We start from the raw sequence: 20,572 nt of genomic DNA, 5'->3' as shown, positions 1-20,572 counted from the left end.
AACCATATGCCTTAAAGTGCCGCTTTAATGTATATGATAACTAAGTGGTCCCTTTAAATTTATGTGGGGTTACCCTTGCAGAAGCATATGCATCTTTCCTTGCCCCCAGAGATGTGCTCACCTACAGTGGCTGGCTCAGCAAGACTTCCAGGGGGTCTAGCAGGACCCCCAATGGGCATTCACAGAAACTACTCGGACTGATTTCAAACACTTACATTAAACCATTAATCAGACTGGATGCATCCGAACGATACACGGCCCTTCTCAGTGAATGCCGACAAGACCAAATACAGTACAGAGAAGTCACGGTCTGGCCAAAGTTTTGGTGGTCTGGTTCCAACGTCCTAATTCCCCTCAAAAAAATGACAGCTTTGCATCATAATCGACTATCATACCAAGATTCGGGATGATCCTATTAAAAAGTCATGTAAAGAGCAGATTCTCACGTTCATATAACAGCCCCTCGCCTTCAAGCTAAACACAGCGTAGTAAATGCCGCTGACAAAGGGTTACGTGTAGCAGGGATATTCACAGCCCTGATGCCACGAATCCTTGGGTTAATGTCTGCGTATAACGCCACACATCGTAGATAACGTGTAATGGATTAGATCCCTTGCGAAAACAGTCATTCCTCTTCCTAATTTTACATTTTTCAATTAAAGTCTAATGAGGATATGGAGATATCGTCATGGATACGCTTATCCATCTTGGCGTCTGATGAGACGTTCCTTTAAAGGAAAGGGTTAATACTTCATACCTTCTCCTTCTTTGTTGCCTTATAAAGGGTATTTGAGTGTATTTGAGGTTGTTCTGGGGATTCTTATCAGTGCTGTTTTATTTACAAATAAATGGATAACCGATTTACAAATAAACAACTGGCTCTAATAATAATTTAAGTCTGGAAAATCCCTGCTTACACTTCATGTGCTGTATAAAAGTAGCTCTTTTTTACCCATGCCTGATATCTGACGTTAAAGCCCAACGAGGTGGCAAATAAACAAAGAATAAGGTTAGTCTGCTTTTCCTTGCCCGCGCCTCCCACGTCAGCAATTTTTAGGATCTTTTTTGTATTTATTATGATTTAAGTCATTCGCTGGCTGACCTGTCCTGTTATTAATCAAGGAAACAGAGGATAATGGCAGGTATGATCTATAATAAAAGCCAGATCAGACGCTGCATGTGCTGAACATGTGTAAGGTCAATGATCATATGGATGCCTATGAAGGCCAAACTTGCTCAGGTTTCTGTCATGCGCACAGGGTGCACCAATATTACTACTATCCATAAAGCGGCAGAAGAAGATACACTTGCAGACAGGTGACTTGAAGAGTCAATCGACGCTAAAGTAGTTACATATCATAACTAGATGGATCAAGTGCATTAGCCATGATCTGCGAGCGGCTGTTCCCTGCAGTAATTTCCCTTTCATTAATGGCCGGCAAATAGCGGAATCCGTCATCGTTACGGATCTATACCTCTTGACACACGCTGCTGTTGTGAGCCAGTTTTCCTGGGCTGAAGCGGCCGCCCGTGCCAAAAGGTTACAAATCTCCCCCCAGCTAATCGATTCCGCAGGGAACATGGTGTTATCGCCGCTGTATAGGCATCTCGCAGCCGTAAATAGGTACGCGTTTATTATACGATTCATCCACTGGACGTTTCCAGCATTCCCTCCGCGCACTCGGCTGACCTCTTCACAACCGCTTCCCATTACAGCTTCTTACCTACTGAAATGTTTCATTAACGATATATATACTGTGCGGCGTCTGACCCGGCGGGAAACGGAACAGATCATTCTGTCCGCTCTTAAAGAGCTACTTTGGACAAACAAAAATCACATATATGGGCGCCAGATCAAGGGTTATCATGTATAAGTATTGTTATCATCACCATTATCGTACACAGCTGCAGCCGGCCAAGGTTGTTAGGGTCCTGTCCATGTGTTTTAAATCTAGAAAGCCCTTTTTCCATCACAGAATACATCGTATAACGCTTGGTTTACCTGCAAGCGGTTCCATAACTCCTAACTTGCCAGGTCATGCAATGTCGGCTGAGGGTGCCAGCCAGTGGTCCATGCCACTTCTCATGAACAGTTGTGATACAATTTCTTGTAAAGTTTCAGCATCTCGCTCACAGTTATGCATCTGGTTAGGTGCTGCTATGACATTCTTATGGATTTATGGGGGTTATTCAGCTGTTGCCAGCATCTATGGGCCTCGTAAAAAATTGTTACCGACCAAGAAGTCACAAGACTCTACCAACCCTATCTCGTGGATGTCCAAGCAGTTTCCTTTCTCCCTCCTCCTTTCTATGCCGTAACTACAGCCGCCAGCCCGAGTTTCTTGAAGTCCTAGACATGAATGGCTGTGGCATAATGGCTGCGTACTGATGGGGCTCCCATCTGTATAAGACATCTAATAATCCTAAATGCTTGAGGCTTTCGCCAACTCAGGTCTACAAAACACTCAGTGTAAACCCAAAGCAAACCGATTAATGAGCTCTTTGATAATGTCAGAGCCTCGCTGCTCAGTGAATTATTCATGCTAAGTAAACACCCCTAAAGCACAGGGTAGGTTTGCGTTGGCAGATTAGTTTATATCAAAGGGAACTAAGATTTTTGGAATCTTAGGCTGCATGAAGAGTCGCCAACAAATCTTCCCCAAAACGCTCAGCTTTACAATGTTCAGAACTAAAAAAAAAAAAATGGAAAAGCAAGAATGAAGCCCCCTGATGCTAATTAATCACATCCATCCACAAGTAAATGTACTGTATCTGTTAGCAAACATATAGGATGCCAATCATAGTTAAGACAAGACAAGAGTATCCCAACCATCCCACCAGGAATATAAACGGCAAATGTTCGAATTGGCCGGATACCCCTAAGATTACATTGCTAGAATCTAACTTTCTGTTTCTAATAACTATCTCCTTGGATTGATCTATTCCTGGCTCTTAACATCTTCTGGTGCCTCAGAATGCCAGTCTGACTCCAATATAAGATGTTTTGTCCAGCCCTGTCAATGGATGCTCCACAAGGGTTGACCCCCAAGGTTCTTCAACACAATACTAATAATAAATTCATATTACAACTCATCACAAACAGGCTTACAAAGTATTCACCACAGCTGGAGGCAAACCAAGCCCTGCTGTCTGCTGAGGTCTCCTGAACACACGATGACGCATCCAGCAGGAGACACACAGATGCAAAGCTAGCAACAACCGGCACATCTCATCTGCTTTTGTGTATCCTTCCTTACTTGTTTAGTCCTTATTATCCACATCTCAAGCACTCTTGAATGTGTTTGTTGTGTTAATTTGTACTGCTTCCACGGCACGCTATTCTGGGTGTCCGCTACCCTGTGTGTAATCAGATTGACCCCTCACACGTTCCGTTAAAGCACGTTATCGCAGTCCTGCATACTCGTCAAACCATGTATTTTCTCTATCCCTACCATCTCCTGCCCCATCACACATCTGCCCCGTTTCAGAACCCTTCTGTGAAGATGTTACGATCTGAATGCAGCCCATTAAAAACCTGGCTTCTTATCTGAATTGCGATCGAGACGCTATCTCTCTCGGGAGTGAACGTATTGATCACTTTTGGCTTTTAGCGCCAATAGATGCAATCTGATTTCCCCCGTGAAATTCCGGTGGCTGGGGGATTCCGCCGTCGCACTCTGTTAGATCGCTTTTACGTTATTTGCAACGCTAGAATACTAGAATGAAAATGTAACTTCAGACCTATTTTGTCACTACTCCCAATACGTTTTATTCAATAAAAGTCCGATTGCTTCACTTCTTCATCTGTACATCCAGCGATATTGAAATAGCACCCAGGTCACAATCCATTCTATATTACATACATTATAAATATATATTACACACAGAAACATGTGAACATATTTGATTCATTCTAAACATTAACGACGTGGTGTGATTAGATGATTTTATATATATATATACCGGTATATATATATATATATTATATATATATTTTGCACACTTTCATTATGTTTTAGAATATAAATAAAAAAATGACACAATTTCTCAAAATGATAACAAGATTTAATAAGACAACTTATTTAATGCAGAAGTCTCGCGGTCATCAAATATCCGTGCAGAACAATAAGTCTATGTTCCCTGACCACTATCTCTATTAAAGCTTAAAATCCTGTACCTCTACCATCAAACGACAGCAGCAGACGGCGGCTGTTCGGTGGAGAGAGTTCAGAAAAGCCTTTCAAAAGCGCACTGTACCCTTGGAAATCTAAATTTAAACTTGGAAAAACATGAATGTTCCTCCTTCGCTGTGTACTTAATGCATCCATGGTCAGGCTTAGCCCTGATGCACGGTTACATAAAACCAAAGGCACAATTAGGGGCTCTCGCCCTGAACGTTTCTTACAAATTATAACTGGATGGTTATTCCCAGATTGGAACATAGATTTCATTTCAAATTCACCCCAAAGCCTTCAGAAAGGTTCTGTTTTTAGTTGGCAGAGATTAAATACTCCCCACTTATCCCATAAAAATGTTGCCTAGTATGCAATTTTGTGATTTATAATAGAGTTTCAATTATAGGTCTAAAGATGTTTAATATATCAGTAGCCCATTATCGTGTCACATCTTACCCCGTCCGCTGGTCCTGCCATTAATATTATTAATATTAGTAATTCTGAAAGGAGGAAAGCGAGGATGAGGCAAGCAATCACATGTCAAATTAGAGTTGTCCATCTGGTGGCACAGGTCCATGGCCCCTCTTGAGTTCATGAAAGACCATCCATCTTCCTGAAGAACCCAAAGGTTCTACTGTACCAAGTATGATCCGGGCACCAGTGTCCTGAAGTCCTCAATGTTCCCCCCTGCTGTAACTTCCTACATCTTTTTACTTTCTTTATAACAATGTTAGGACAATCCGACTGGAAGAGGACAGGTTCAAGTTTGGGGTCTTAAGAATGATTTCAAAAAGGATCTGGGTGTCCTGTCTAAAGCAGTTTCCCACCCCAAAATCCCAAAGCGCTGTAGGTGCAATAAGAGGGTTAGTGTGCATGAGGCACCGCTTAAAGGATAAGAAGATTATCGGCAAAATAAGGGATCCTTAAGTAACTCTATTATACGGTAAGAAGTCCTTCTTCTCGGGTGAACACAAAGGGTGAAGCTAAAGTAAACCTTGGCCCTCGGGGCGTTCACCTTGGGAGAATACAGAATTCTTCCGCCCGTCCGTTATATATTTTACAGAGAAGCACTGCTGGCAGAACCCAGGGGGACATCATTAGCAAACCTGGAACCTGTCCCGCAGCGCGGCCGCGTCTCACAGAGCGTTCTCTGTCCGCCTCATCTTTCATCCAAGCCAAACAGAGAGAAAGCGGCTTGCAAATCTCTCACACGCTGGTGAGACTGGAAAAAAAACAGTTTCGGGCAAAAACATTCTATTGACAGTTTGGATGCAAATACTGCATGCTGTACAAACCCCAAAACATAACTTGTTAATGTGTTACGACACATTATGATTTGTAGACACTGTTTTCCAGATAGAAGGCCAGGATTATACATTTTGGGCATTCGTAATGAGATACAATGAGAATGTTTATCGCCATGCTTGGTAAATAAGCCTCAAATAAATGGATCCAAACATTAATGGATCTCCTTAACACGTTAAGCAAATGGCCTGTAGCATGTTATCCTTTCCTCCGAAGGTTTAGTCACAATAAGGAAACCTATAAGAAGCTTTCTCGGTTTCTATGATGAAAACCTGCCAGTGCTTGCTTTTGGGTCACGTGACGATTAAGCATTTACGGAAAAAATAGTTTTAATGTTATTTTTGGGAATGGTTTTGACATTCGTGGGTGTTGGAGCGATACTTATAATCTTGTAGCTTGTAAGCTTGTCTGAGCCATTGTACAGCGCCGCGGAATATGACAGTGCTATATAACACAATACGTAATAACGCGGCACCTTCCATTTGGCCCCCGTGTGAAAGAAGCTCTCACGGCAGGGGACAGGGATAACACACTGGGAACATTTCTTCAAATGATCTGCACCTCGTAAAATGCTTTCCTCCACTCCCTTATCTCGTGGAAAGAGTGCAGAGACATGCGCGGCCTTGTAATAGTTATTCAGAAAGCAAATGGAGATAAAAAAAAAAATCCACTCAGCAAAACATGCAATCCAGTAAACACTGGCGGTGATGTTTAACCCTTTGTCATCAATCACCATGAATGAAGAGCTATTCATTTAATAGCAATAGGTCTCCTAATGAAGACCCCGTCACGTGACTAATTCTTGAATATGTCTTGGTCTAATTATTTATGAGTTGGATGTCCCCCAGACACGGGCTCTCTAATGAAGTGGAAAAAGTAATTTAAAAAAATGACAAAAATCAATAAAATGGACGCCGATACGTCATTTCTACATGTACGAGACTCTTATGAATACATACATGTTGTATATCTGAAAGACCACACTGGACCAGATATAGCCTTACGAGTATTTATACTCCGGCGGCGAATTCTGTGGGGCTGTCATAAGAGAGGAGCACAAGGGGCAAGAACTCATTTCAGGGGTCTTGAGAATTACATACTCTCTGAGAATACAAAATACAAGTAAGGAAGCACAAAGCTACCAAGCACAGTAACATGTATCCAATATTGCATGAATATATAGTAGGATTCAGACACATTATTTTTAACAATAACACTTGAAGGAACCCACAATGCCCCTGGCCAATTTTAAATGGCGTCAAGCTGGCAGGGAAGTAAAGTTATTCTGGCCAAATGGATTGACTTGGCGGAAAATGGGCAAACATCTATTCTTTTCTATTCCCTTTGTTATTCACAAACATCTATTCTTATCTTTGTGTGCTTTGATGCCAACTCGATGGCAGCACAAGTCAACTCGGCATAGTGATTGCCAACTTACTGAGAGCTCCCAGGAAAAAAACAAGAGAAACTTGAGAAAGAGGAGTTGAGTGGCTCCAAGCTGACAAGCTCATTTGTCAGATATCCCACCACTCAAATTCAGATGGACTGCCAGACTCGACGACCGGATTGACTGACTTGACTGCCGACTCCCAACACCAACTGACAGACTCAGTGTCCATCTCAACAGTAATTCGGCAGCCGCCAGGTACAGAAATGTCTCAACTCAAACACTTTGAGAACAAGCTGCGGGTCAAGCTACTTCATTACGTGCTTCAAAGTGGTTTCGCAACTTGGTGAACAGATCTGTTCCCCGTCACATTTTAGAACATGATCAATGAGCCCACTGAGCTTTTGAAGGGATGGCAGTCCTGGGGTCTGTTCAGGACGTCATAGTCTGTGAACAAAAGACGTGACAAGGGAAGAACTTGTCTCGCAAGCATTTCAACAAATGGGTGATGCTGAGGAATCCATTATGTATAACAGATGAAACAATCAGCAAAAACCCATTCAATACGTAATGTCCGACACATTAACAAATACGTGCCTACCAAGAATTATGTACGTTTCCTGGAGCTGTGTACCTGCAGGCAATCTGAACGCATTCACAAAACAGCTAAGAAGTAAGATGCGATATAATGAAGGTCTAATATATCAATATATAATGTTTAAAAACCGCCGCTGTTTCTTTCGCCTACAATTTTTAAGCAGGGGTTACTCAACAGCTACACCTAGGTCTTTCTATGAACACTGGGTAATAGTATATGGGATAATAGTATATGGGATAATAAAAGGGTGTGAAGATCAATGAGGTTTGGCTATTTATGTCTGCCGACGTAGCCTGAGTTCTACAAGACAGCCCGTAGTTGTACGTCTGCCTCAGGCCATACCCGGCTATTACGGCGTTCGTTGGAGGGTTTTAAATATAGCCCACGTCGCTCGTGTCCCCCACATAAAAGGTCTGTGCGATTATTGCAAAAGGGCTTTACCAGCCCTGCTTTCCCACAGCAGATTATAACGTGCTGCTGTTACAATGTCGCCCCTGCTATACGAACGTAACCATACAGATGTTCAGAGCGGCAGCTCTACCCTCCAGTTAGGTATACAGGGGGGGAGGGCAAGATCTACCCCAATAAACATGACATTGCTTAGTTTAACCCTTTGGTGCGCCTAGAAGACACCAGGTGTGAAAATCAATTCTTAAACGTATCCTCTGTGTCTATATTTTCCACAGGTAAATAACGGAATGCACAATCTCGTCTCTTCAGATCGTTGTTATTATAATCGCGCATGCTGTCTTTAAATCATCTCCTTTCCTCCCAGCACTAATGAGGAAATTGGAGGCTTCTGTCTGCTTTAAATCATGCATAATGAATTTTTACAAGCCGAGTAACAGATTCCGTTCTGCCCAAAATGGATACGAGACTCCGCTTTCCTTTTTCCGTGGCTCGGTGTTTTACCTAGCGAGTTATAAGGATACATTAATGTGTTATCCTTTAAATACATCACATGATCAATTACTGGGACAGACGAGACGCCTCCAAAAGCAGAGCTGTCTAGAGATAAACGCGACTTCTGGTTCTTTAAAAGCTAAGGTGGAAAAAAAATACATGTTTCTGAAACACTTAAATAGTGTAACCAAATTACAATAAATCTTGTCTCGTAATTCCACTGGAAAAACTAATAAACATGATATGCGGCAGAAACAGATAAGCCATTGGAACCTGGGAACATAAAGATACTGCAAGATAATCTTTGATTCACGTGCCAAATATTCGGGAAGTGAACACAGGCCAGTTCACTAATAGTGAAAAGATAAGAGCCGATATCGGCCCCAAGCGGCAAGGAGGACATCAACGCGAACACCGAGTTCGCGTTCGATTGGTTATTTACCGCGTGGAAAGGCTGGGTTACTGTAAAAACAAAGAAATAAAATGAAGAATAAATATTAGAAATATAAAGTATTTTTTTAAGACCCATGCCTCTCAAAACGGTGTTTCCAAAAAAGTGGTCGGGTTACCAATATACGTATGTGTGGGTTTTATTATTTTTCTTATTATATCATATTATAACGCTTTGTTATAACATACCCTGGGAATTACATAGTTCCTGGGAGCATCCAGATCATATATCCGCGGCCGTGGCTTGTAGCTTGTCGGCTGTATGCGAAGTCGCGTGCGTCGTGCTGATGGATAGCTGCTGAATTCACTGCTGGGGTGTTTTAACAGAGTAGCAGGGAGAGTAATAAGGATAACGTATCACTCCTATTCGGCTCACAGACTACTGGCAGACAACCCTAAGGCTCGCTGATATGTTAAGCAGATTATATAAAATTGTAGGAGTCATACATCTGACGTGCTTTAAGGTGACAGACGTATAAAACCAGGCATATCCGCGCAGCAAGAGAAACTGTTAGAGAGGTGAAAACACTGCCATGATTTAAGAGGTCGGGAGCATATGAGAGAGGGTTAGCCGAGCAGATTTCCATTAGAAGACTAAAATGGACAGTAAATCCTCATGGCAGTGTTAGTGCTCCAAAGGCATAATAAGAACGGCTTCTTCAACAAAGTCATACCACAAGCTGTATCCGGATGGGGAAAATCCACTATACCGATGGGATGCCTTCGAGCTACAACTTCTCCATCTTTTTTCCCATGCTCTTTGCCCATTTCTCTCCCACCAGCCCAACCCAAAGCTACCCCGCAGAAGAGCGAGAGCTCCGCGTAGACCACCCTGGGAAAGACACATTTCCCGAACTCTACCTGTGTTGTTGTGAAGCCGTTATCACAATTATTTTAGGGCGAAGCAGCAATTTTTTTAAACGTGTGATGTGGCAGCAAGATGGCAGCTTCCAAACACAGCACAACACGACATATCAAAAAAGAAACAAAAAAGAAACACAATTAATACGCTATATAGAGGTCTTTTACTTATGATTGAGGATAATCTGGAAAGCTTTGAAGATAATCAGACAGCCTTCTCACATCTACCCTGTAATTCCCCCAACCGAGCAGCAGGTATGACTTTACTTACTCTAACAACATGTTATTGGGGTTTTTAAAGTCCCTGTGAAGAATTTTTAGCTGTATAATTCCACAGTATAAAACCTCACTTGCGTGATTACATGGCGAGATCGATGTGGTGCAGCTCTCCTAGACCCTTGATCCCGCTTTAAATAAAGAGTCACTATATGTTCATAATAACAGGCATGTCGTTTAATGACAGAACATCTTTTATGGCTGACCACAAGCTGGTCCAGATATATTTGTGCTGCTGTAATAGACAATTTCAACACAATGGTGCCATTAGCCTTCAGAGCTCCTACTAGCATGGAAAGCGATATAATTGTCCCGTCATCTAAAAGGCCGCGCATAAATAGATATTGTTTACATTTTAACACTATATGGCATTCTTAAAAATCATTTAAAAACTATTTTCATTTTTTAAGTGGAAGCGGGCCCCTAAAATGCTCAAACGTGCTGTGTAAATGGCCAATCCTTCAGGAGGTAAAGTATCGTACTTAGAAATATATCATTAAAGGGACAGTTTACTAGTCCCTAGCAGCCTCACCAAAGGCGAACACGTATTAATGTACTTATGTATCAGTGGCAGTAAGGTGCCCATGCGCACCCACTGTGGGGTCCCCCACACCAGCGGTAAGCGTATCACGTGTCGGGCAAAGGGTTAAATGCACCGGATGTACTTAGAGACGTAGGGAGCAGGGCTTTACTGAGACTTTTAATATTAATCTCTGACATGCCGTTTATTATTTGTGTAATTAAGACATTTGCTACTGTAATGTATTTTATGTTGTTTTATTTATAAACACACATTCCCTGTGGTTTCTATACACATTATTGTGCTTTTTAGGGCTATAGAAAGTTCATTCACTAAAAGCTTCAAAATGGGCACGCTTTACTCTGTTGATGCCCGTCTTCTGAGAGCTCAGAGTGTTTGCTGGGTATCACAGTGCATTTGCCCCAGGGGCTGTGCTACGCAATGTACCCGGCAGTGGCCTTTATCTACTAAGTTAGACCTGTTAGGGCGCTGATGTCAACGAAGTAGAGTTTAGCGTCTCTCGTGTAAATAACACGCAGGAATTGCTTTGGGTTTGAAGACATGATAATAATAAATAACAGACAAACAAAAAAAATCAAACATGACTTTAAGGATTACGGTGATATATAGCAAAACTGCGTATGGTTTACAAAACGTATACCTATTCAGTGTGCCCTGACTACAGACAAGGTACCGTCACTGAGACCACAGTTTAAGTGGCAAACCAGGCAACGAGAATCTTTTAAAATGTCATGTGATCAACGTACTTGAGTCATGCGGCATCCTCCCTCACTAAAGCATGTGCCATATGGTGAAAAAAAAGAAGAAAAAAAAAGCTAATCAGCATGGCAGGCGCTTTCTACAAAGACTGGATCTGGTTACATCCAGCGATGTTAGGATAAAAATAATGTCGCAAGGTAAACAGAATGGAGAAGATAGTCACTGTAGCTACTAATGATGTGTACAGTGCTGCACACATTAACAGATAAAGGTTATGATGAATGTCCACCAAACAGCTTGAACTGCTTGGCATAATGCAGAGGACAATGTCATAATAATCATGGTAAACAGATGATGGACCATAACATAATAAAAAAAGGTTTACATGCAGGTTTTAAATATGAATATGGGTTGAATGGTTCTGTTGTTGCTATGTGTCGAGGAGAGAGTTTGTGCCCCTAACGCAAATATATCATAGTAATCAATGATCTCAAGATCAATGGGCTAGGGTGAGTTCTTCTGGAAGTACTGTAACCCTCTACATACAATCCAGGCGGAAGTTTATTGTTCAACCACTATGAAATGTCCTTATATCGTTTGTGGGAATGAAGTTGAATTTGGATTGCCCTGAGTATGTCGCCCATTCTAACTCCCATAATTTGGAGTTTAGAAAGAAAAATATAGGGACAGACCAAGAGAGAGTATATACGATTTTTTGGAGCAACTAGGATGTAGGGATAGTCTCTGACTAGGCTTTTGGAAGTCATTGGTGCCAAGAAGAGAGTCAATGCCAACCTCTGGTGCATCATTATTTATTTAGGAAATTATTTTCCTAGGTTTGGTCTTGAGTGTTTTTCCTACAAAGATATATGATGTGTACTTAGTAGCAAATGGAGAATATAGAAGCTGACAATTTTCCACCACTGGAAGGCACCTCAACCAACACGCTATGGAAACTTCAATCAAATAATTTAATTACGCGGGGCATTGGTTGAACTTTACAGAAAGCTTTCAAAGTCAACAAGAGGCAAACACTCCTATGAACGTACCCCTGGGAGGATGCTCTCGGCCTTCTGCTTAAGCAGTCTGTGAAAATCCACACAGAATGGGAAGGCGCTGAAGGTGAAAGAGGGTTTGCTGGTTCCTTTCCGTGTAAACTCGTGGCTGGGCAGAGCGCAGGTCACTTTGTCTGAAGCCAACATTGTTGTTATCGCCTCCTTCCTCTAATAACGCTCTGGAACAAAGAACATGCATGTTTATTAGGAATTTAAGACACAACATATCTACCTCTTTTTAATAATGCATTGGATCTCGGGTCTGCTGGTTACCCCTTATAAGAGCGCAGAGACTTCGAAAAAAAGACAACTTGTCCTGAGGCATCGTTCTCACAGTGAATATGTTCAAATTTGTCTGAAGTCATAAAGCATTTGGTATTCATGAGAAAGACTGAAAAGAGTTTAATATCTTCCTGGAAAAATATTCTAAACTTGAGAAAGTTGCTATCCAAGAATGTGAGAGCATTAGCATGGCCACAATTTCAAGGTCACATCCAATAAGGCCATGAAAGAATCCTACAGTGTGATTTTCTATTAAAAAGAAAAAAAACAGCATTATGTGGCTAATGTGGACTACATTTGGGACCTGTTTTTGTTAGGTGTAAATGTGATATAATAGCATGGCTACAAGTAACATTTTTTGCTGTTTATTTTGCCCTATAGGTCATATCTTATTTAATAAACATACATCAGAGGGCTTCAATGGACAAAAGTAACAAGCGCGGGTAATAGACTAAGTCAGGCTCCTTGCTAAAGCATCGCTTGGGAATGATGACACTGGAAAGAGAGAGGTGTCATTTTTCATCTCCCAAGTATCTCTGGCTTTCATAAATAAGTTATAAGAACCTAATCAGGATATCTATAGAAATGGACTGCAATATCTCCAGTCTGATTACATTTTAAAGAAACAGCGAAATAGCTGCAAAGGGGGAGCACACAGGCATTAAAGTGCATTTCACGGCTGGGGCGGACGCTTTAAATTGTCGTTGCCATGTGTTGTCTGCATGTCACATGCTTTTTCTTTCACTAAGCTGAAGGTGATATGATGCAATAACTATACATTATGAAGGCTCTTCTTTCAGGAATACTCTTGCTTTAGCGGGCCATTCATAATGCAAAGTCTAACATGGCGCTGTACCCTCTCTTAGATTCTCTCCCCCTCATTGGTGTTGCCATACCAATGAATGCATCAAAAGTGGGCCCCTTTCATTTAAATAATAGGCCCAATAGAAAACAAATTCTCCATGAGCATAAATCCAGTGCTGTATACAGTAAACACCACACTGAGCTGATTCTTTATGGCAATGCTAATGAAGTCCATCCCTCCATAGACATTTATTTGTCAGAGTGACCTACTGTAATTGGGTAAGAGGTCCATGGCTTTGGATCACTGTGGCACACTCGTATGTATGTATGTATGGATTTTGGTACTAAGGAGGGACACTTTGGAGATATAAAGAGTTCTCTCTGTCTTTAGACTGACAGCTTCTAATCAGCTATCAGAAGAGATAGGGAGAAATCTCCATCTTCAAGCAGCCACAAGTTGTTGGACCCCAGAGGAGGCTGAGCCGCTTCTATTTTATTTTTTCAGGTTTAAAGAGTGCACACTTGCGTACTTATGAAGCCTTTAATGTGTATTGTTGATTTCAGGGGCTGACGGGAACACTGAAGAAGACTTTTAAAAACACAGCTATTTAGTGGATAATCCCACGTCTCCACCATGCATGGCGACACAGGGAGAACACGCCGGCATTGCCCGCTACACGGCATAGCACGCTATTCACCAATTACACCGGACACAATCGCAATGTCCTGCTTCTGGCAAGTGCACGCAGCCTGCCATGAGGTGACCATTATGTGGACAGGCCCATGTAACATGAGGCTCTAAAGGGGGTAACAGTGAAGGTAACCAAATTCTGGTTAAAACATGATTTGTACCCCAAAGCTGCTATAAAGACAGAACCTGAGGTTACTTATAAGTCAAAAGGCACTAGCCCGAGTTGCCCATGATAGTAAAGACACTATTCATGCAATATAAAGCATGTCAGAACTGCTAAACTCTCACCTGGCGCCCACTAGGTAGCTTCCTTATGTTCTAGGTGCAACCACTCAGTTGTCATGACAACCGCTGGCACACTTCCGCCTTAACCGCGCAGCATGCTGGGAAACCTAGTATCGCGTATCTCTATCAAAAACGATAATTGGGCTCCGCAGTTCATACATTTGCCATTAATATAGAAGATTAATGTGTACAAACGCACTGCCGATATGCGAAAAACACAACTAAAATTATTAAAACTATTTTTTACCACAACGTTTTGCAGGCGGACTACATTTCCCGGCATGCCCCAGGAGCCCTACGAATAACGTTGCCAAAAAGGTCTACAACGCGAAATGAACCGATCTTCATATTTATATTAAATAAGCAAAGGTTTATAATAATGTGGAGCAGGTTCATATCAGTTATATTTACTAAGTATCAATAGATACATAAGTTTATCTTTGTTCATTGGGTCAGTAGGTCTCCTATTACTTAAATAGATAAGTATGATGCGTTTAAATTAAAAAGTGAATAAGTGGAAGAGAATAGTGGATACTTTATTCACAGGGATGGGAGAGCTGTGAGTGGCAATTATCAAAGATCAAGGGCAAACCTGGTGCCCCCTTGCCAAAGCTTGGAATCATTCTTCCTGGGTAGATGGGCAGTTGTTTCTGAGCGAAAAACGAACAAATCTATAAAATTCTGGGTTGCGTTAGTTCCAAGTGATATTTGTGTAAATGTAATCTGTCAGATCTGCTCTTGACACTTTGTAACAACAATACTAGACAAATGTTAACATTATCAAGGTTTTTAATAAATATTTAATGATTTTCTAGAAAGTGTTGGCAAATACAGCTATTTAAGAAACTGTCTCAATATGACACTGTAACGTGGATCCTTACTGCTCTTAATAACACAAGCCCCAGTTACTTACTTTACTAAACACTAAACATGCGTTGAAGATATTTAAGCTTTGCATTTTTTTGATCAATATTCCAAATCTGAAACTTTTAAAATGAGAGTAATGTCAGATTTATAAATTATATATATATATATATATATATATATATATATATATACGTATATATATGTGGTGAACCCGTTACAATATATATTCCATTTGTTTAAAAGATAATGTCTCCCCTTCTCTCCAAACCATTACTTTTTGTCGTAATGACATGGAATTGGTGCGCCACCAAATGCACTGGCAGCCTGGCGTGGATACACCAAGCAAAAAGCAGCCTCTGGGGAGGAAAATGTCCCTACATCAGCGTGTATATATACAGTCACCATAGCAACCAGAAAGATGTCCCTGTCGATCTATTGGTTGCTATGGTGTTAAGACTGCATTTAAAGCTTTACACCATAATCCCGTTGTATAAATAACCCCAAAGTATTCCCAATAAACATGTGTAAACATTTGAAACGGCAGTTTACTGTAGGTACGGTGATGTCATCAAAACACAGATAGACCTTGCTCTACAAGAATGGACACAATTCTTACACGCTTTCCCTTAACCCTTTAAACAAATATTAAGAAATATATCTTACCATGTTCAAATTCCTCTGTGCCGTGACACCTTCCCTCCGGTCTCAAACCATCCAGTCGGCCATTCTGTTACGTTCTCCCAATTTCCATTTACGTTTATAGAAAGCTGAGCTCTGAGAATAAAAATTGACACGCCACCATCAACTCAGATTATGACGATAACAGAGGATAACGTAACACCAGCATTCCAAACGCCGCTTCAGTCTTGCGAATGAAGCACTAGAGGATTTTTTATATATACGTAACTTTTTATTTTACTAGAAGTGTATCATACAACCTTTCTGTTATTGTTATCCACACTTGCAAGCTGAGCCAATGTACAGTCTTGGGCATGCGAACATAGCATACTTAAGTATGCTACCTGCAGGCCCGGCCTCTGCCTGATATCACTCTGTACTGTAGTATCCAGCTGCCGGCTAGATATGCCCTAATGAACACTACGAGACCAGCGTGCAGCCTGCCGTATCCAGCTGTCGGCTGTGCTGACATCATTACATGGCCACTGGCCTTAAAGTGCCAGAGCCACCTTATCATACCCAGGCCAGCCGGAGAAGTGAGGGGACGGGAAAATGAGGCAAATACAGTGTATTATTTGTTATTTCAATAAAACATAGAATGCATACTGTGACATTCACAAACCTCTATATGAATTTACTTGTAGCATTGACCAGAAGGGTCTTTAATCTCGCATAATAAGCTAACTTAATGTTTAGTGCATATGGCGCTCCTATACGAATATCATGTATTTCAAAAGCATTGTCTGGTGATACAGTCGCTGTGAGAAGTTACTGCGTTTCACACCTCGTTCTGATTTCCTGCTATTCCCTCCCTCCCTTTTATTCATCCACAAGCCGGACAAGCGATTGGTTGTGGTTAAGCCAATGGGCGGTACTATCGAACCCCCGGCCTTTGGAGTAAAACACTATCTTCTGTCACGCCTTCTGTATATTGATTGGCTGAAGGGTGAGGCTCGTAACCCTGAGTTTGGGGACGCGCCCGGGGGCGCGCACTGGGTGTTAAGAGAGGAGCTGTTCTCAGCAGCAGGTGCTGAGGAGAGAGAAAAGAGGGAGGGTGGGAGACACTGGAGCGAAAGGGAGGGAGAAAAGCTGAGGGAGGGTGAAAAAGAGAGGCAGAAGATAAAGAGAAATACAAGGAGGGAGAAAAGGAAGAGGTCTGTCTGTATAAGTACCAGAACCCGCGGGTCCTGCTCAAGAGGGACATCCATACTCTTCTCAGCAGGTAAGTCCATCTTTTTCATTCTGTCTACAAACGGGGAGCGTGTGATCAGTGGAAGGGGTGAGACATTTGGGTGCTTTCTGTGCCTATTAGATTGTCAGCAGGTTGCAGTTTACCCCTTTATTCAGGACACTTAACCCATGAACTGCCCCCTTCCCTTTATACCCCCATTTGCTTCTCTAAAGACCTTTGTCTGCAGGTTTTACGGTAATCCCTTTAAATGAGATTGGCATTCCAGGTATGCACCCTTTGCATGCCAGGGGCAGGGGATATGCCCAACCACCCAGAGATTAGCAGGATGATTGGGGAAGCAAAGCCTCATGGGTCCTGCTGTTTATTAAAACCATTAGACCCATGCACCGTGTGCCTCTCTGGTGTTTGGCCATACAAAGCTTTGATCTACTCAGAGATGTGATTTCTGGAGGAACAGATGGTGGCAACAGGATCTGCCTAGGAACATGGATCTAGGAATGAAGTATGCCCCAGAGGCCAGAGACACCCACCATAGAACCGAGCATTTTATATGAACTGTGCGAAAATAAAAGAAAAGATTTATGAATTATTTCAACATTCAACACAATGTGTATTACAGAACGAAACAATGTATTGGCAGCTTTGTACTACAAGCATGCAATCTAATCTCATCGATAGATGTATGTGAAACTATAACATTTGAAACATTACACATTCCATTTAGTAAATGTGTTCCTATGGAATAGAATGGAGCATCAGGATCTCTGGTATACTTGTTTGCTTTATTTGTATTTGTTATTTTGTTGCAAACATGATTTGTTTGTCTGATTTATACATTTATTTTTTCCAGTCCTAAACCTGGATTTTTTTTAAGCCAGCCTTCTTTTTTCCCCCATTCTTGTCATTATCAATAATGGGAGTGGCTCAGCCTCATAATTAAAGTGTGGCTTTTCTTCTTCTTTCTTCTTCTTCTTCTTTCTTCTTCTTTTTCTTTCTGTTCTTTTTCTTCTTCTTTTTCCTTCTTATTTTTCTTCTTCATCATCATCATATGTGTTAAGTTGTAGGATTTGATGGTTCATTATCTTTATCGCTGAACCTTTTTTTAATGTCTTTTAATCGATTATAATGTTCCAAGGTCTGCATCTAACAGGGGATGGATTTAGCAACACTCTATATAGACAATGTAGGTGGAAAAAAATAGCTCACGCATCAGACATGGATGATGAGATTGAAGTTTGGTAGAAGAGCAATTCTTCAAGATGAGGATGCTTAGACATTTGTAGTGTAAGGTGTAGAGGAGATAACACAGAGAAGCATTAGACCTTTCAAGGAAAACATCTAAAATCGTATTAAAGTGGACACCGTGTCTGAGCCACACAGGGCAGGCTGCTGAGAAGTCATAGGGTTTTAGCTGAGAAGTTAAGATCACTTTGTTTAAGGGAGATGTCACACACTCACAAGTAGTTTAATGTTATCTTCAAGTAGATATGGTGCAGCCTGGTCTGGGGTAAGGGTGTGTGTGTATGTACATGTATATATATATATATATATATATATATATATATACACACTACCATTCAAAAGTTTGGGGTCACTTAGAAATGTCTTTCTTTTTCACGAAAATCTAATTTTGTCCATTAAAATAACATGAAATGGATCAGAAATACAGCGCAGACTTTGTTAATGTTGTACATGACCATTGTAGCTAGATTTTTTATGGAATATCTTCATAGGCGTACAGAGGTCCTTTATCACTCCCATCACTCCTATGTTCCAATGGCACGTTTTGTTTGATGATCCAAGTTTAAATTTTAAAGGCTAATTGATCCTTAGAAAACCCTTGTTACAGCTAGTCCTTGTTTTCCATGAAAACAGCTAAGGGACCCCAAACTATTGAACATTAGTGTGTGTCTATATATATATATATATATATATATATATATACTTAAATGGTATAGCCCTGGTAGAGCATGATGGTTTAAGTATATGTCAGGGGGAGCCTTGTGGTGGCATTTGATCTAAAAGCAAAATGTCTTTTTCGTTTACTATTTTTATGTGTTTCACCTATTTGAGAAGGTTTTTCTTGAAGAATAAGCTCAGATCAATCCTGAACATGCTTTATGGACTAGACCCCGTTCTGATGTGATGATTCTTTTAGATCAGGCAGCTACAGGCTGACAATTTGGATGCGTCTGTAAATGTAGATCTAAAGTAGGCATCAGATGAAGCAGCCCAGGAAGCGTCGGATCTAACAGGTTGTTGATGACAATCTCCTTTTTCCTTTTTACGTGATGCTACTTCTTCTGCTCATATGTAATGACGGTATCAGTGTGCTAATCTTCCCATATTCCAGCCATGTTTTTACATTGTGCTGAAAGAAAATAATCCTGCCACATCCCCTGTCAGCAGGATGAGAGGAGGCTGGCTTCACATGGCAGTTTGAACGCTTCTCCTGTGGGTGTGCAACTTGATGGATTAACCCATTACATTCACCATAAAGACCCTGCAATGCTGCCCCATTACCTACATTGAGAAGGAGATGATTGACACCTGATCATATTACATTCTAATTAAACGTCCCAGCCATCATCTGTGAAATCTGCCCTAGGAATCCGAATATAGAATGGTGGTTATGTAAAAAAAAGTTTACAACATTGTCTTATCACCATGGCGACCAACCCACTGGTCCTGCACTGTGGGACTGGCCCTGCTCTGTGGACTGGTCCTGCACTGTGAGCTAATCCTGCGGTCTGGACTGGTCCTGCGCTGTGGACTGGAAAGCACTGTGGGCTAATCCTGCGCTGGGGACTGGTCCTGCACTGTGAACTGGTCCTGCACTGTGGGCTAATCCTGCACTGTGGACTGGTCCTGCACTGTGGGCTAATCCTATGCTGTGGACTGGTCCTGCGCTGTGGGCTAATCCTATGCTGTGGACTGGTCCTGCACTGTGGGCTAATCCTGCACTGTGGACTGGTCCTGCACTGTGGGCTAATCCTGCACTGTGGACTGGTCCTGCACTGTGGGCTAATCCTATGCTGTGGACTGGTCCTGCGCTGTGGACTGTACACCAGAATTATATCAAATATGAGCCCCACCTTGTATATTGTTTTTTAGCATCTTCATGCTCTGATGTATCTGTGTAAAGCTTGATTTGGGTGTCTTCCCTTCTATTCTCTGAAGGTGGTCCTTATCAGTGGGCCCTATACAATGGTTCCAGTTATAATGATAGAACTGTAGACTGAGCCCTTAAAAGGCATAAACCTGTCAGTTATACAGACATATTTTCTTTCTTAGATGTAATGCAATACATTTCTACGTTACTGAGAGGGTTAGCAATAAGTGGAGTAGCCTCCCAGCAGAAGTGGTAGAGGTTAACACAGCGAGGGAATTTACACATGCATGGGATAGGCATATGGCTCGAGAAATGGGCAGACTAGACGGGCTGAATGGCTCTTTGTTTCTTTTCGCCTTCCCTGTGGCGCGTCCTCCATAATTCCCGTAACGCCGTCTTCAGTAGCAATGT

General features: G+C 41.6%; 3 protein-coding genes across 3 annotated transcripts in view; 2 read left to right on the top strand and 1 right to left on the bottom strand.

Annotated features, from left to right (window-relative positions):
• The window catches only part of LOC128467317 (uncharacterized), a 40,058-nt gene extending 27,647 nt beyond the window's left edge, over window positions 1-12,411 (bottom strand). The window contains exon 1 of the mRNA XM_053448917.1: window positions 12,245-12,411. Within this exon, the coding sequence (XP_053304892.1) occupies window positions 12,245-12,397 (153 nt within the window). The 5' untranslated portion in view covers window positions 12,398-12,411. The remainder of the gene's footprint in view (window positions 1-12,244) is intronic.
• Window positions 1-20,572, top strand: part of PSME3IP1 (proteasome activator subunit 3 interacting protein 1) — a 235,321-nt gene that overhangs the window by 99,310 nt on the left and 115,439 nt on the right. The gene's annotated exons all lie outside the window — the stretch shown is intronic.
• SMPD3 (sphingomyelin phosphodiesterase 3) overlaps window positions 16,904-20,572 on the top strand; it is a 44,333-nt gene continuing 40,664 nt past the window's right edge. The window contains exon 1 of the mRNA XM_053448916.1: window positions 16,904-17,079. The gene's annotated coding sequence lies outside the window, so the exon portion shown is untranslated. The remainder of the gene's footprint in view (window positions 17,080-20,572) is intronic.

Source organism: Spea bombifrons, chromosome 10 (assembly GCF_027358695.1).
Source record: "Spea bombifrons isolate aSpeBom1 chromosome 10, aSpeBom1.2.pri, whole genome shotgun sequence".
NCBI lineage: Eukaryota > Metazoa > Chordata > Amphibia > Anura > Pelobatidae > Spea > Spea bombifrons.
This window is presented reverse-complemented; position numbering and strand designations above follow the sequence as displayed.